At 27.3% G+C, this 14,731-nt stretch overlaps 5 protein-coding genes across 5 annotated transcripts; 3 read left to right on the top strand and 2 right to left on the bottom strand.

Annotated features, from left to right (window-relative positions):
- The first annotated feature begins 403 nt into the window (after window positions 1-403).
- LOC127283160 (uncharacterized) lies at window positions 404-1,320 on the top strand. Its single transcript, XM_051307851.1, has 3 exons — window positions 404-531; window positions 880-964; window positions 1,045-1,320. Exons 1-3 carry the CDS (start codon window positions 404-406, stop codon window positions 1,318-1,320), a joined length of 489 nt encoding a protein of 162 aa, XP_051163808.1.
- A 48-nt stretch (window positions 1,321-1,368) lies between these two features.
- Window positions 1,369-4,851, bottom strand: LOC127283401 (U3 small nucleolar RNA-associated protein 4 homolog). The gene is made up of 4 exons (XM_051308241.1): window positions 4,633-4,851; window positions 2,790-4,320; window positions 1,679-1,981; window positions 1,369-1,583 (listed from the first exon to the last, which is right to left on the bottom strand). Exons 1-4 carry the CDS (start codon window positions 4,734-4,736, stop codon window positions 1,467-1,469), a joined length of 2,055 nt encoding a protein of 684 aa, XP_051164198.1. The 5' UTR covers window positions 4,737-4,851; the 3' UTR covers window positions 1,369-1,466.
- A 180-nt stretch (window positions 4,852-5,031) lies between these two features.
- LOC127283400 (mismatch repair endonuclease PMS2-like) lies at window positions 5,032-7,876 on the bottom strand. Its single transcript, XM_051308240.1, has 5 exons — window positions 7,654-7,876; window positions 7,387-7,546; window positions 6,027-7,297; window positions 5,707-5,956; window positions 5,032-5,455 (listed from the first exon to the last, which is right to left on the bottom strand). Exons 1-5 carry the CDS (start codon window positions 7,741-7,743, stop codon window positions 5,130-5,132), a joined length of 2,097 nt encoding a protein of 698 aa, XP_051164197.1. The 5' UTR covers window positions 7,744-7,876; the 3' UTR covers window positions 5,032-5,129.
- A 508-nt stretch (window positions 7,877-8,384) lies between these two features.
- Window positions 8,385-11,131, top strand: LOC127283402 (ileal sodium/bile acid cotransporter). Its single transcript, XM_051308242.1, has 7 exons — window positions 8,385-8,419; window positions 8,795-9,122; window positions 9,195-9,404; window positions 9,479-9,653; window positions 9,728-9,990; window positions 10,086-10,272; window positions 10,338-11,131. The coding sequence occupies exons 2-7, from the start codon at window positions 8,799-8,801 to the stop codon at window positions 10,484-10,486; spliced, it is 1,308 nt and encodes a 435-aa protein (XP_051164199.1). The 5' UTR covers window positions 8,385-8,419; window positions 8,795-8,798; the 3' UTR covers window positions 10,487-11,131.
- Window positions 11,132-11,482: 351 nt separating this feature from the next.
- LOC127283398 (ubiquitin domain-containing protein 1) lies at window positions 11,483-14,089 on the top strand. The gene is made up of 4 exons (XM_051308237.1): window positions 11,483-11,710; window positions 12,503-12,862; window positions 13,025-13,143; window positions 13,380-14,089. Exons 1-4 carry the CDS (start codon window positions 11,635-11,637, stop codon window positions 13,539-13,541), a joined length of 717 nt encoding a protein of 238 aa, XP_051164194.1. The 5' UTR covers window positions 11,483-11,634; the 3' UTR covers window positions 13,542-14,089.
- Window positions 14,090-14,731: the final 642 nt, after the last annotated feature.

Below are 14,731 nucleotides of genomic sequence, written 5' to 3'. Positions count from 1 at the left end.
TAAAGAAAAAGGGAATTTTTTTTTACCAAATGATGCATGGAGGAGTCTCTTCCATCCTCGCGTTAAGAGAGATGGATGGTGAAGCGTCTTTCGCACTGGTTGCTTAAAAGCTCTATAACTCTCCTGCTGTCTGAGTTTGTACTTTCTTTGCCCGCGAGACATCGAGTTCCGTTGAATTAATCTACTTCCAGTGAGAAGACCCTTTTTGAGGGCAAGGTTTCCTTCTTCGTCTCTCTATATATGTATATAGCAACCAAGACTTCCGCAGCTTTATCGAGCAAACAGACGCGGTTGATGTACTAAACTCAAACCTCGTTCTCATTCTTTTCACCTCAAAAGAACAAAACAGGTTTCTTGTCTTTTTTTTTTTTAAATCTAAGTGATAATTACGAACAAAATTTCAATGGGATTCACGGAGAAACGAGAATGCGTTGGGGAGGAAAAATTAGCGAAAAAAGAACCAAGACGACAGGATCGACGTGAGAAAAGAGGATATTTTACCGAGGGTCCTGTCACCCTCGACAATATTCGGTAATAAATTACATTTTTTTTTTGACGTATTTTCTAAATTAAATTTTTCATAAAATTTACTTTTATCTTAATTTTTATTGATTATTGAAATTAATTTTTAAATATAAAATTTCTATCTCTTATATCGATATTCTTAATTATAAAACTATAAATCTGTACATTCTTCGATTTTCTTTTCTTTTATCCACAAAGTTAGATAAACTTTTAAAATTGAAAAAATAATGTAATCTCTCAATGAAAAATTAAATTATCTACAAAAATTAATATTATAAAAAAAATCAAAAGTATAAAAACTTATATATTTTTTTTTGATATCTTATAAATTTCTTTTTTCACAAATATATCAAGTAAAGAAGTGATAAATCGAGAGAAGAAGACACAAGAGGATTGGTTGAAAAAATACAATTACCTAAGTGGAGAATATTTTAAGCAGGTTGGTAACCACGATTCGTATTCGTTGTGTTTCGTTTGGGACACTGCATACGAATTTTATTCGTGTGTCATTGACCGCAGGTACTTGTTGAAGAATGCAAAAAAGCAGGACTCCCATGTAATACATTTGAGAGAAAAATATCGGCAAATTTCATGAAAAAATCTCCTATTTCTTTACAATCATCGGCACCAATTCCAAAAACAAGTTCAGCAGTCATTGGTTGGAGATCGTCAATTTCGGAAAATAATTTGGAATTTCTTGGTCCATTTTATGTATCGCCAATAACAACAATTGAACCACCATTGAAGTCTGATGAATTTCGAGTTGTAAAACAAAGATTTATCATTCTTGGATGAACTCAAATTATATTTACAACGTTACTCCATAAAATCCAAATCTTTCAATAATGGAGTAGCGCGCTTTATTAATTCTTGATATTCACATTTTTTTACATTGTAGCAGTATTTGTTTCCTCTTTGATATTTTCTTTATGAATTATTATTTAAATGCCAAAACTCTTTTTCTTTAAAGTTGGTGGCAATTTTTCAGTCAATGATATCGGATTAACCTCTACAGCAACCATTTCTTCATCATTCAACCAATCCAAATGGACCAAATGCTAAAATATCAATTAAAATTGTAAATTATTTAATTTATAAACTTGATATTAATTTTATTTTCAAAATTTATTAGTAAATAAAATACATTCTTTACCTTATATTTTTTAATGATTTGAAACATATGATGAGACTGTGTACTAAGACCAGAATTTGAGTCATCTCGTGAATCACCATTTTCTAATTTTGCAATTTTCACCTTATTATTAGGCAATTCATTCTTTTTATTGAGAACAAAAACTGAAGTATCGTCATGCATAATTATAACATTTTCATTTTTAGGATTAAAAATTATATTGGTGATTGGAAAGGGTCTCGAAAGCCATTGTAATGGTAGACAATTTTGTAAATTCTTGGAAAATTCCGTATACTTTCGAGATGGAATGTTGTATTCAATAATCTGCAAAAAAAATAAAATTGAAAAATTAAATTTTGTGAATTATTTTAAATGTCTCTCGAAGAAATATTTTTAAATCAGTGACCATTTCTTGGAAAGCAGTAAAACATGATGACGTGAAAGGAATAATTAATATCAACATGATCAGAATTCCAAGGGCTAAGTGGATGGGATTTGAAAATTAAAATAATTTACGTGTATTTTTATCATTAAGTATTTTTTAGAAATTTAAATAAAATTATAAAAATTGCCTTTTTTAATTTATCATAAATCATAGAATTTTATATTGTCAAAATAATTTCCAAATAAAAATCCATAAGGTGGGGATAAAAGGGATCAATGTTGTCTTATATAAAGTTGGATTTTTCTCTAATAGCGCATTAAAGTTTTAATAATTTTTTTTTAATGACCAACGACGATAAATAGAGAAAATTTAATATGATCATCGAGAAATGAAAGCGCAACGCTTTATAGTTTTTAATTCATCCTCTCTAAAGAGATAATCTAGATGGGAAGATTAAGGAAGTAATTTTGTTGGAGGTTTTCTTCGTATAAGATGAAATTGTACCTGGATAGATATTATGAATCTTTATCACCGATCTCATCAGACTGATGTATCTGTTTTACGACGCTACATATTTCATAAAAATGAATTACATAACTTTATGAAGAAAATTTTATTATTAAAATAAACCTTTTTTAATGAAACAAAAAAATAAAATAATCTTTCGAATTAATTAAAATTTTTGTAATTTCAAATATTTTTAAATATAAAAATTTTAAGGTTTTGTAAAAATGAAAAAAATCTCACCTTGTGATCGGCATAGACGACAACTAAATTGAGAGTATCTTCTTGAACAGACATAGCAGTAACAGGACAACTGTATTTAGGTAATGACCAGGGTTTAAGTGATTCCCTCGTGAGATCTCCATCCACGTGATAAACGACGATTCGACTCTCATCAGAGCAAATGAGATATCTTCTATCTGGTGAGAAGCAAACTAATCCAACACGATGAATAAATTCACTATCAGTTTGAAATGCACCAAAATATCTTAATCGACTTTTCTTTTCAATCTCATAAAATGTTACAGTATTTACATTACCATTGTTATCAATAGTTACAATTCGTTTTGAATCCGGACTGAAGAGAATTTTTTGTACCTTATTTAATGGAACATCCGTATCATTTCTACACAAACTGGCATTTCCATCGACAACGTCAAAATTAAAAATTCTCAAATGACTATCAGTTGAGTAGACAATAATTTTCGATGTTTTATTCACAGCACAAGTGACAATATTTTCCTCATCTTTTGTTTTTAACGTGAGTAATTTAACAGGCTCCTCTTTCAATTGATGTAAAGTACCAATTGGCACTAAATCTTGTGAATTTTTACTCTCACCCAATCGCCATAATTCTAGAAAATTACTATATCTTAAGAGAATGCATCGTGATTTTTTACACACACTCACGCAAGGCGTTTGCAATAATGGTGGATATTTAACAAGAAATTTAGGCGGATAACTCGATTGTGCCAAATAACCATCAACACCAGCTGAATATAATTTTCCATTAGCTTCAATTAATGCTCGAACATCGTGTACATGTAATCGTCTCTCAGTACCTCGTACCCATTGTGTTCTACCTTTAGAAATGACTTTTGAAAAAATTCTAATAACAGGATCAACACCCGCACAATAAAACATATTCATATCGTTTGACATACTAAGAGCAAGAATATCGGCCGTATGACTTTCGTATGATTCAATTAATGTACCAACATTAGGATCCCATATACAAATAACACCACGAGAATCACCTGAGACAATTGTATTTTCATCAGTCACTTCTAAACACCAGACAATAGTTTCCTTTTTCGCTTCTTTTCTCGATGTCGTCATTTTATGAATTGCATGTCCAGTTATTGAATTCCAAACTCTCACTGTATCGGAAGATCCAGTAAATATCATATCACCTGAATTATCCCATTTTAAACAGAGAATTCTTCCTTTCTGCTTATCGAAAATTCTTTCATAAAGTAAAGAATCCGATGTTATGAAAAATGTATTTATATAACCATCTTCTGTACCAATTGCCATTCGTGTTTTATCACGATTAACGTCCATACACCATGCAGCACCTCCAGTTACAGCTATTTCATATTTTGAGCCTAATTTTATTAAATCATATTCTACAATCATTCCACGGAGACCAGTCGAAAATAGACGTGAACCAACCCAGAGAATTGCTTCTATTGAATAGTCACAATGTCCTGGAATTGTTGATAAAATAAAAGGCGCATTTTCCACGTGCCATATCTCTATAGTGTTGTCATCTCTAAAAAAAAAAGTAAAACAATTCAATAATGGAAATTTAATTCAACACATGTCGAATCTAAATATTCCCTTAGGATAAAAACGTGTCAATTCTTTAAAATATATTAACAAAGGGAAAAGATTTATAATTAAAAAAAAAAATGTAAAATTTCAACATAAAAAATTTATAACTTATAAAAACCAGTAATTTTCTGTTGTGTAAAATAAACATTAAACATTTGTTATTATTATCTTTCACAAATAATAAAATAAAAAAACATTCTTAATTTAGAATTTTTTAAGAATTAAAAGAACAAAATTTTTGAAAACTAACCTCGTGAGTGCTAACTTCTTAACATCCTGACCATAACACAAACATGTTACTGCTTTTGGTTCTAGATTATAAAATCTAACGTTGTGAATTCTACAAGTAGACATTCTTAATATTAAATATTTAAAATCATTAAAAACAATAAATAAAAATTATTAATTTTCACTTTTGAAACAACCACAACTGTCACTGCACGTGGTTTAAAAGTAAGTTAAGGTTAGTTAGTATCTTGAAAAATTCTCGTTTGGTGGCGCTAATAAATGCACGAAATTTGAAATTCTAAACATACAACCTCTGTTATTTCAATATAGAATTTTTCAATAAATAAAAATTCTTTGCGATTATTGTAAATTTACAAAAATGTAATTTAGAATGATTTCAGTAAATTATTTTCAAGTATAATTAATTTTATAATTAATTTATTAAAATTTTTTATAAAAATCACTTGATAAGACGATGAAAATATTTACATTTAAATTATTATTTTTGCAATTTATTCATCATTTTAGAAAGCAGAGGGAAAATAAATGTCTTATTGTTGGTCTACCATGTGGACAATTCCAAGGATTTTTCATTGTTGACATTTGATTTATAATTTTACGCATTTCAATTAAATTTAGAGTTTTTCCAATCATAATTGCGCTTCGGCATGCTCTTGAAGCCAACATATCTCTTATTCTACTTGGTCGTGGTATTTGTGAAATTCCACTATCTCTATGACCTTCCTCTTTAATCATAAAAATTAATTCCTCAATGTCACGTTCATCAAATTGCCATCCACCACTAACTGGCATTCCAGTTAATTTTACTCGATGACCCTGGTTAGCTGATTATTTTCGTTTAAATATAAACACCCTTCACGTATATTTAATAATCTATAGATAATTCTGATAGGATTACTATTTTAATAAAGCAACAGTTTACCGTAGCAATTTGTAAAATTTATAATCAAATCCTATCAGAATTATAATAAACTTGTTCAGAAATAATCATGTTGACTGAGAATTTTAAAAATTCGTATAAGTCTGGATAATTATTTCTGAAATTACCATTTAGAAAATAGAAATATATATTTACCTTCAGAATTTATTATAAATGAAAATCCATTATCTTCAAAGATACTCTGATTGTCAATTAAAATTCCTTCATTTAGAGTTGCAAGATTTAAAAGTTTCGGAGCAATTAATATTTGTGTTTTTAATTTAGTTTCATTGCTTAATTTTTCAAATTGAAATTTCTCATCACTGGCATGTTGATCAATGATAAATAAATCGGAGTCAAGTTTAGCCACTATGAATCCTAAATTAAATTGTCCTATAATTTGCATCTGAAATAAAAAAAAATTACAATTAATTAAACATTTTTAAATAATTTCTAAATAAAAAAAACGTTATTACATTTACAAAAGATTCCATTGTTAATTCTTTTTCAAGTTCCTTTTCAGCATCTTCATTTTTTTCAGTAAGTTGTGTTTTATATTTCATTCTTTTTTGTTTTTTTTCATTTGATTCTACTTTTTTTTGCCCTTGTAATTTTAATTGAATTCTTTTCAAATTAGTATTCATTTTCATAGTTGTTGAATTTCTTACTACAATTATCTCTAATTCTTTTACATCAATTACTTTCTTTTTTTCTTCTAATTGGTTTTCTTCATTCTTCTTATTTTGTTTCGTAATATTAAAATCATTTAAATTTCTCTCCTCTCTGTTTAAATTTAAAAATTGTCTCTTTGGCATTGGATAAAAATCTTTGACAGGTGAAATGTTTCTTTTACTTTTTTCCTTTTTTATTAAACTACTATCAGTTAAGAGAGTAAATATTTTTTGTGCTTTATCCCATTCTCTTGTTATATTCATTTTGATTGTAGCAAAAATCAATTGTTCTTGAGTGAAAAATACTTTTCTTTTATCTGGAGTGACATTAACGTCAGCACACTCTTGTTTTAGTTTTAAATTAAGAAAAACAAATGGATATTGTTTATTATTGTAATTATGATATGTTTGATTGATGAGCCTGCTGACTTTTAAAAGATCACAAGGTCGACCATTTACATAAAGAAATTGTCTGTCAGGACAAGAACGACCTGAAGTATGATTACAACTGCTTACATAAAATTCCCATGTGAAATCAACCTGAATATCTAATGGCAATTTATATTTTTCTAAAATTTCTTCATTAGGAGATTCCATTATAATTTCTATTAAACCATCTATGGCTTTAATACCAAATACCGATTTGACATTTTCGAGAACTTTATTTGTTTTATTTGTTGATACTATAAGATTTTGAGGTTTATTTCCCACAGAATTGGTGAATTTTATTTTAACACCGACAGAGACTAGACAATAACTGTATAATACTTGAATAACACGTGCAAATTCTTTTTTGATATTCCTTTCAAATTCTTTTAATCTAACCGGTAGGGTTTTAAAAATATTTTTTACGTGAACAGTTGTACCATCCTTTGGAGGACTTTCTTCTTTATTAATTAGTATTCCATTTCTGTCAAACGTAAGTTTAAAAGTATGCTCACTAGTTGAATGTTTTGTGATAATAGTAACATCTCCAAGAGCACACAATGAACTTAATGCTTCACCTCGAAAACCAAAAGTACCAATGCTCATGAGATCTGTAAAATTTTTCAATTTCGACGTATGATGCTTCAGACCTGTAAAATAAATAGACACAAGACTAGACTTATCTTTTTGGATAAAAGAAGAAAATTTTTAAATAATTAGAAAGATTAATAATAAATACATAATTCTTCAAAGTCGCTTTCCAAAACTCCTGAACCATTGTCACAAATTGTAATATTTGATTTTCCATAATCTGTAAGTTTAACTTCAATAATTGTAGCACCACTATCCAAACTATTTTCTACCAATTCTTTTACAGCAGTTGCAAGATCAAAAACCACCTAGAAAATATTTAAAATTTCTATTTAAATTCTTAATAAAACAAATTATACGCACAATATTAAATATATAACAAATTAGAACTTTTTATTTGCAAAATTTTATTTACCTGGCCGGAACATATTTGATGAACTGCTTCTTTATTGATAGTTCTAATTTTTTTAGAAGCAGCAGTTGTGCTTTCGGGTTCATTCATCATTTTTATTATTGTAATTATGTCATATTATTTGTAATTATTGTTTTTCTTGATTTAAAAATTTTAAACAGCTTGCGTTGTCAATAACATAAAGCTTTCTCGACAATAAACAATATGAATTATTTAGGTTGCGTCCACAATGGGCTAAGGCTTCATTCATAGAAATTTCACATTTCGAATCTTCTACCTTCCAAATTCCAATTCTGGATTCACCTTTATAAAAAGAGAGAGAAAGAGGGAGATTATAAAGAGAGAGAAAGATATACTAATGTATACATACTACTGTATACACATAAACAACAATAGTATATGTTGCGACAATCAAGAGGTTAATTAAAGGTGTAATGTAATCAAAAATTCCAGCACGTTATCGTTGTATCGAATGTACAGTAGTTTAATTGAATGACAAAGTCCTTTAAAAGAGTTTGACTGTATTATAATATTGTAATGTATTCAGTATTTTGTCAAAATACTTTATTTTATTGTACGGTGTGCTCTTAATTTTCACCATGTGATTATTTCAAAAATTTGCAAATGTTTACGTAAGGCTAATAGTGATTTATGATGTAATCAAAAAATTATCTTTTTTCCTCATCATTATTCGCAGAAAATAATCTCAGTAAGTATATATATATAAGATTTTCTTATATATTTTTCACACGCAGTTAGTGAATTTAGGGCATGATTTTCTAAATCAGGTCAATTTTTAACATACCTATTATAAATTAATATTATATTTTATCTATAATTATGTTGTTAAAAAAATTTTGTTTTTATTATAATGAAGATAAGATTTTTATTATCTTTTATTCAATAATCAATTGAAACATTATTGTGTCGCACTTATAAAAGTTCATAAGTCAATTTTTTCTTTTTTTTAACATACGGAAAAATGGACGAAACTTATAATTATTCAATTATATTTAAATATGTTTAATATTCATTATTCTCTTATGTTAATTTATTCATTTGATTTTTGTGAATAAATAAAAGTATTGATTGTATTGATTTAATATTTACTAATTTTATATTTTTAAATTCCCTTTTTTTACAGAAAAATGACTGTAAAATTGTTTTTTCTCCTTGGAGTTCTTCTTTTGGGAACAACAAGAATTTTTGCTTGGAAAATTAATCTAAATACAAGTACAATCAAAGTACATATGGATAGTACAGTACCTGTTGAATTTATCACTGATTTACCTGCAACTAGTACTTCAAAAGTAGAAATAACGGCTAAAAGTTCTGATGAAAATATTGCAACTATTAAACTTCCAACTTTTCATTATGATAAAATAATAAATGGAGAATGGAAAGATTTTATTAACGTCACAGGTGTATTTTTAGGAAAAGCGAAAATATCTATTACCATTCAACACAATGAGGTAAATGATTAAAAAATAATAATCAAAACAATATTAAAAAAATTATCTTAAATTTTTGATGGTTTCTCTTAGGAAATTGTCAGTTCAAATAAATCCAATGTTATTGTTACACGAAGAGAGAGAATAATCGATACTATTTTCACTGCAAGTGTCGCTATACTTGTTTCAATTTTATATATTAATTTTGGATGTGCCATGGATTGGGATCTGTGTAAAAAAACTTTAAGAAGACCAATTGGACCGGGAATTGGTTTTATTTGTCAATTTCTTTTTATGCCATTGGTAATTAATATTGTATTTTTGCTATTGCTCTTATCTCTTTTTGAATTGCAATTTGATTATCGTTTTATTTTTAGATTAGCTATGTTATTGGTTATATTCTTTTTCCTGACTATCCTGAAATGCAATTAGGAATATTTTTTACTGGTATTAGTCCAAGTGGTGGAGCTTCGAATATTTGGACATTAATGCTTGGCGGAAATTTAAATCTCTCAATAACAATGACTACTTTATGTACTTTAGGAGCTTTTGGTAATTATAAATTTAATGTATATTTTTTTTCTAATTAATAGACGATATATATATATTTCTTTTCATTGTTTTAGCATTTATTCCATTTTGGTTGTTTACATTGGGTAAACATATTTTTGATAGAGGTACATTAAAAGTTCCATATTCAAATATTGCAACTTATGCAATTGCTCTTGTTGTACCACTGGGAATTGGATTTCTTTTGCAAAGAAAAATGCCGAGATTTAGTAAAATGATGGTTCGAATTATGAAACCATTTTCTGTTATTTTAATCATATTTATCATTATTTTTGCAATCGTCACGAATCTTTATCTGTTCAAATTGTTCTCGTGGAAGGTAATTAAATTTTTTTAAAAATATATTTAACGTTTTGACAGCAAAAGAATCTATAATTACACTATAATTGAAAATATAATTTTCTTTTTAATTAGATAATTCTTTCTGGCTTGGGACTTCCATGGCTTGGATATATTCTTGGTCTTTCTATGGCATTATTATTTAGGCAGCCAGGTCCGGATGTTCGTGCCATTTCAATTGAAACAGGAATTCAAAACACTGGAATTTCCATATTTCTGTTAAGGTTTGGCCTTGAGCAACCAGAAGCAGATCTTACAACAGGTAAGTTTTTTATTTTACTAATATACGATTTAGGATTTATCTTATTTTTTCTTTATCAATTTCAGTCGCTCCTGTCTCCTGTGCAATAATGACACCTATTCCTTTAATTATATTGTATATAATTAAATTAATTTTGGATCGCAGAAAAGAAAAATTGGCAGCATCCATGGAGAAGCTGCAAAATTCTGCTCCTGCCATCACAACACTTTCATAAGTACATATGCTCAAAGTTTTTATTAAAAAAAGTAAGCTATTTATTATCTAATTGGTTATTAAGGTATAATTATTTATATTCTAAAAAGAAATTTCCAAAAAGTAAACTTCCAAAATACTACATTATTCTCCAAAAAAAAAAATGTAGTATTTAAAAAATATTATGCTGTTAACGATTTATTATTTAATATTATGTAAATGGTTTTTGTTTTATTTTTTATATTTTTAAAGGTAAAAAAATGTGTAGTATTTAAATTTTCAAATAGAATATTTATTAAATTTTAAAGTTAAAAATAGGTATTACTTTTAAAAATCTTGTTAACGTTTAAAAATTGTGTAGGTATCAGATGTTAAATAATTAATTGGTAAAAAAAGTGATGGGTCCATATTGGAAAATTATCATTTTGTTAATAATAATTGTTAGATAATCTGTTGTTATATGTGATATCAATAAGATGAATAGAATTATAAATATTTGTAATATACTTAATATAGAAAAATGGTCACAAAATGTTATATACGAGATTAACTGTTTTATTTTTTTCATTTAACATGTTTTTTATAGTTTAAGTATGAATTATTTAAACTTCTATTGCATTTTTAAAGTGTGAAATTTTTTTTTGTATAAAATGTTGTACAAATTGAAGATATATTAAATGTTAGTGATATATAAAAATGTATACTTTTTTTAATTAACTTTCAATGCACAATAATAAAAAAACAAAAGATGTATAAATTTATATTTATAAATATAAATAATATTTATGATAAAAATAGTTTTATTTAAAAATTGGTTCTACTTCCCGCGCTCACAACCAGTTTAATAATAAAGTGTGGACGAATCCTAATAAGTATCTGAATAATCTGAAATTAGTCAACTAAAAACGGACAGAAGTATAAAGCTACTTCTACAACAAAATTTTTTTCGTCAACATGAACAAAACATGCGCGCGCATCTTTTTAATTTGTTCACGTCGACAGTCCATGGAAACAGATGAAAAAAAAGTCGTTGTAGAAGCAGCTTAAGGCCATAAACCAAACCAAACCAAACCAAACCAATTGTGTCTTAAAATGGAAGAAAATGGCATGTGAGATAGTGGATTTCAGTCATTTCATTAAAGAAATGTTTGATTCATTAAGATCACTAGAATGGGTGGTTGCATAGGCATAACGAGAGGCAGAAATGCCTCTGTTGACTCTGCCAATTCCACAAGGACAAATTCAGGTAAGAATTTCAAGATACTTAATCAGCGTTATTAACCTTGGATATTTAACTCACCTATTTATTTTAGATTTATTTAAATATCCATCTATTCCTCTTTGCTCTCTCTCTCTCTCTTTTTTTTGTTTACTCATTTAAATCTGACATTTAAAATTAACAGCATTATGTTAATTTACTTGTTGACTTTAATTCTAGCACAAAAGTTGAATTTGTAAACATTTGCTTTTACAAATCTAAAACGATAAAATGTATGTACACATATAAAACTTAATTTAACGTGCGTATTATAATTTACGCTATGTATTATTTAACTCCTTGAAATTGCTTTTGTATAATGATTTATTTTTAGTTATGCACAAGTTATGCCTATACAAGTTTTTCCTTCAATCTTTATTGCTGATCTTTGAACGCAAAACTTGCATTTATTTCAAAGTCAGCATTTGATTATCGAATGACAATGAGAATAAAGTTTCACAAACAGCTGTTTTCTGCATGTTCACGTATATAATTATAATAAAACTTAAATATATAGGAAATGTCCGAAATATATATATTTCATTTTTTTTTAATTTCACACAGTATATATAATTATTTTTTTTCTAATTAGTAAATAATGTAATTTTATCGTTAACATTTAAAAATCAATTACACTTTTTGTGTACGATATCTAAGGTTGAATAATTAAAATGACTAATTAGTTTGTTTTAAATAAGTGAAGAAAAAAAAAATATCAATTAGTTGTATAAGATATGTGAGTGTAAATTTTTAAGGAATTTATATTTAAATTTCTTTTAGGAAATTCAAGAAAAAATCATCCACTATGTCACGAAGTTATTAGATGGAAATCAGATGTTCCTTTAACAGAGGGACAATTGAGAAGTAAACGAGATGAATTTTGGGATACTGCACCGGCTTTTGATGGCCGAAAAGAAATATGGGATGCACTTAGAGCTGGGGCAACAGCAGCCGAAGCACAAGATTATCAATTAGCACAAGCTATTCTCGATGGAGCTAATATTTCTGTGCCTAATGGATTTTTGACTGAATGTTACGATGAATTAGGAACACGGTATCAAGTTCCCATCTATTGTTTATCTTATCCAATCAATATTGTCAAAGAAGATTGTGGCAGAGATTCTCCTGCTGATTGCTCAGGTAATATTTATTTTGATTTTTTATTTTTCGAAAAAGTTAAACTTATTCTAAATAATATTTATATTGATAATATTTCTAAGAATTATTCTTATCAAAGAATAAATAAATAAAATGGATTTGAAACCTGATTGTAATTATAAGGAAAAATAATGTTAATTTTAGAACCTGTTGATGGAGGTACTGAAATGACGTTGAAACTTAGGTTATCTACTACAATGGGTGATGTTAAACTACCTGTTTACAGTAAAGACACGATTGGTGTTGCGAAGAAAAAATTACAGGTTTGTATTAATGAATTATTCTCAATTCTATTTTCCCTCATTTTAGTTTTATCGTTCTTTCAATCCTGTAATCAAATTTTGATTATCACTAATGTTTTATTTTTAATTAATTATTTATAATTTATATTTTCGAATCACGTGACAATTGGATTTAGTATATTTGTTTTCCTGATTTATTTAAAAAAAAAAAAAATGTTTATTAAAACCAAATAAAATAATTAATTTTTCTCGGATAGAGTCAAGAAGGTTTAGAACCATCGCGACAAAGGTGGTTTTTCGGTGGTAAATTGATGGGCGACAAAATGCACATCGAAGAAGCGAAGATTCAACCTGGTTACGTAATACAGGTGATCGTAAATCCAGAAAAAACAGATGACAGTCCAACAAAGACCAGTTGAATGCAAATTCAATCGATTTTCATACTTTTATCTATTATGACAAGCACATTCCTTTAAATTTTAGTATCAATAAAACAAAAACTTATCAATTTTTGCAGAAAAAAAACTTGAAGAGCATTTCTCTTTTAATTATTTTATTTCTCTACTTTAATAAACAAAAAAAAACAACTGTTTTTTTATCCTGCACTCTGCATAATGTTTCAACATATCGTCACAAAGTGTACTAAGTCCTAATAATTCTTTTATTTTAATTTATTTTTAATATAATTCTTTTATTATTCAAGATATTTATATATTATGAATAAAAAAAAAACATATACAGTCTTAAAAAGCATAATATGAAAAAATTTATATTATAAAAGAATAAAAAAAAAATTGTATTATAAGAAATACGATGTAAAAAAAATATTATTGAATTGATAATTCATTGGGTTGTGAGTAAATGAGGAATGTGCTGGTTATTGAATTAAAGTAAAAAAGAAAAGAAAAACAAGAAACGCTATAACACTCGACGTGTTCAGGGGTATATACACTGTATGTATATATATGTGCCATTCCAGGAGTTTTTTAGCACTTTTCGGAGTAACCTTTCCAAATTAAATGAAACATTTTTTTAATAATATTTATTAATATAAAGGTCCAAAAAAATCACTTTTTAAGTAAAAACAATTGTTTATTTAAAAAATACAACAATAAATAATGCAAAAAATTCACTTTTTTCCTGCAACTACAAATAAATTGGTTTAAAGATCAAAATTTTCCTTATTTTTCAAGCTTTAATACCGCACAAGAAACATAGAGTCCGAGAAAATATTCAACTCACAATTTTTTAAACAATGTTTGTTTACTTTTTTGTATTTTATTTACTGTGAAACGTCTGCTAAAGCTGCGCGCGACGTTTGGAAGTTGTCGCTTTCTTTATTGAGCAGAAGCTCATTACACTAGCGTAGTAAAAAACATGTTGTTTGAAAAATGAGGTTATGTTGTCATTAAACGAAACGTAAAAATTTCTGGTTATCACATTGAATGGTTTTTAATTATCTACTTTGCAGTAAAAAATCATAAAAAGCATTTTTGAAGGATGAAAAACCTCACTTTTCACACAACATGTTTTTTACTACGCTAGTGTAATGAGCTTCTGCTCAATAAGGAAAGCGACAACTTCCAAACGTCGCGCGCAGCTTTAGCAG

The sequence above is a fragment of the Leptopilina boulardi genome, unplaced genomic scaffold (assembly GCF_019393585.1).
Source record: "Leptopilina boulardi isolate dan_hultmark-lab unplaced genomic scaffold, ZJU_Lbou_2.1 LbouV2_31, whole genome shotgun sequence".
NCBI lineage: Eukaryota > Metazoa > Arthropoda > Insecta > Hymenoptera > Figitidae > Leptopilina > Leptopilina boulardi.
This window is presented reverse-complemented; position numbering and strand designations above follow the sequence as displayed.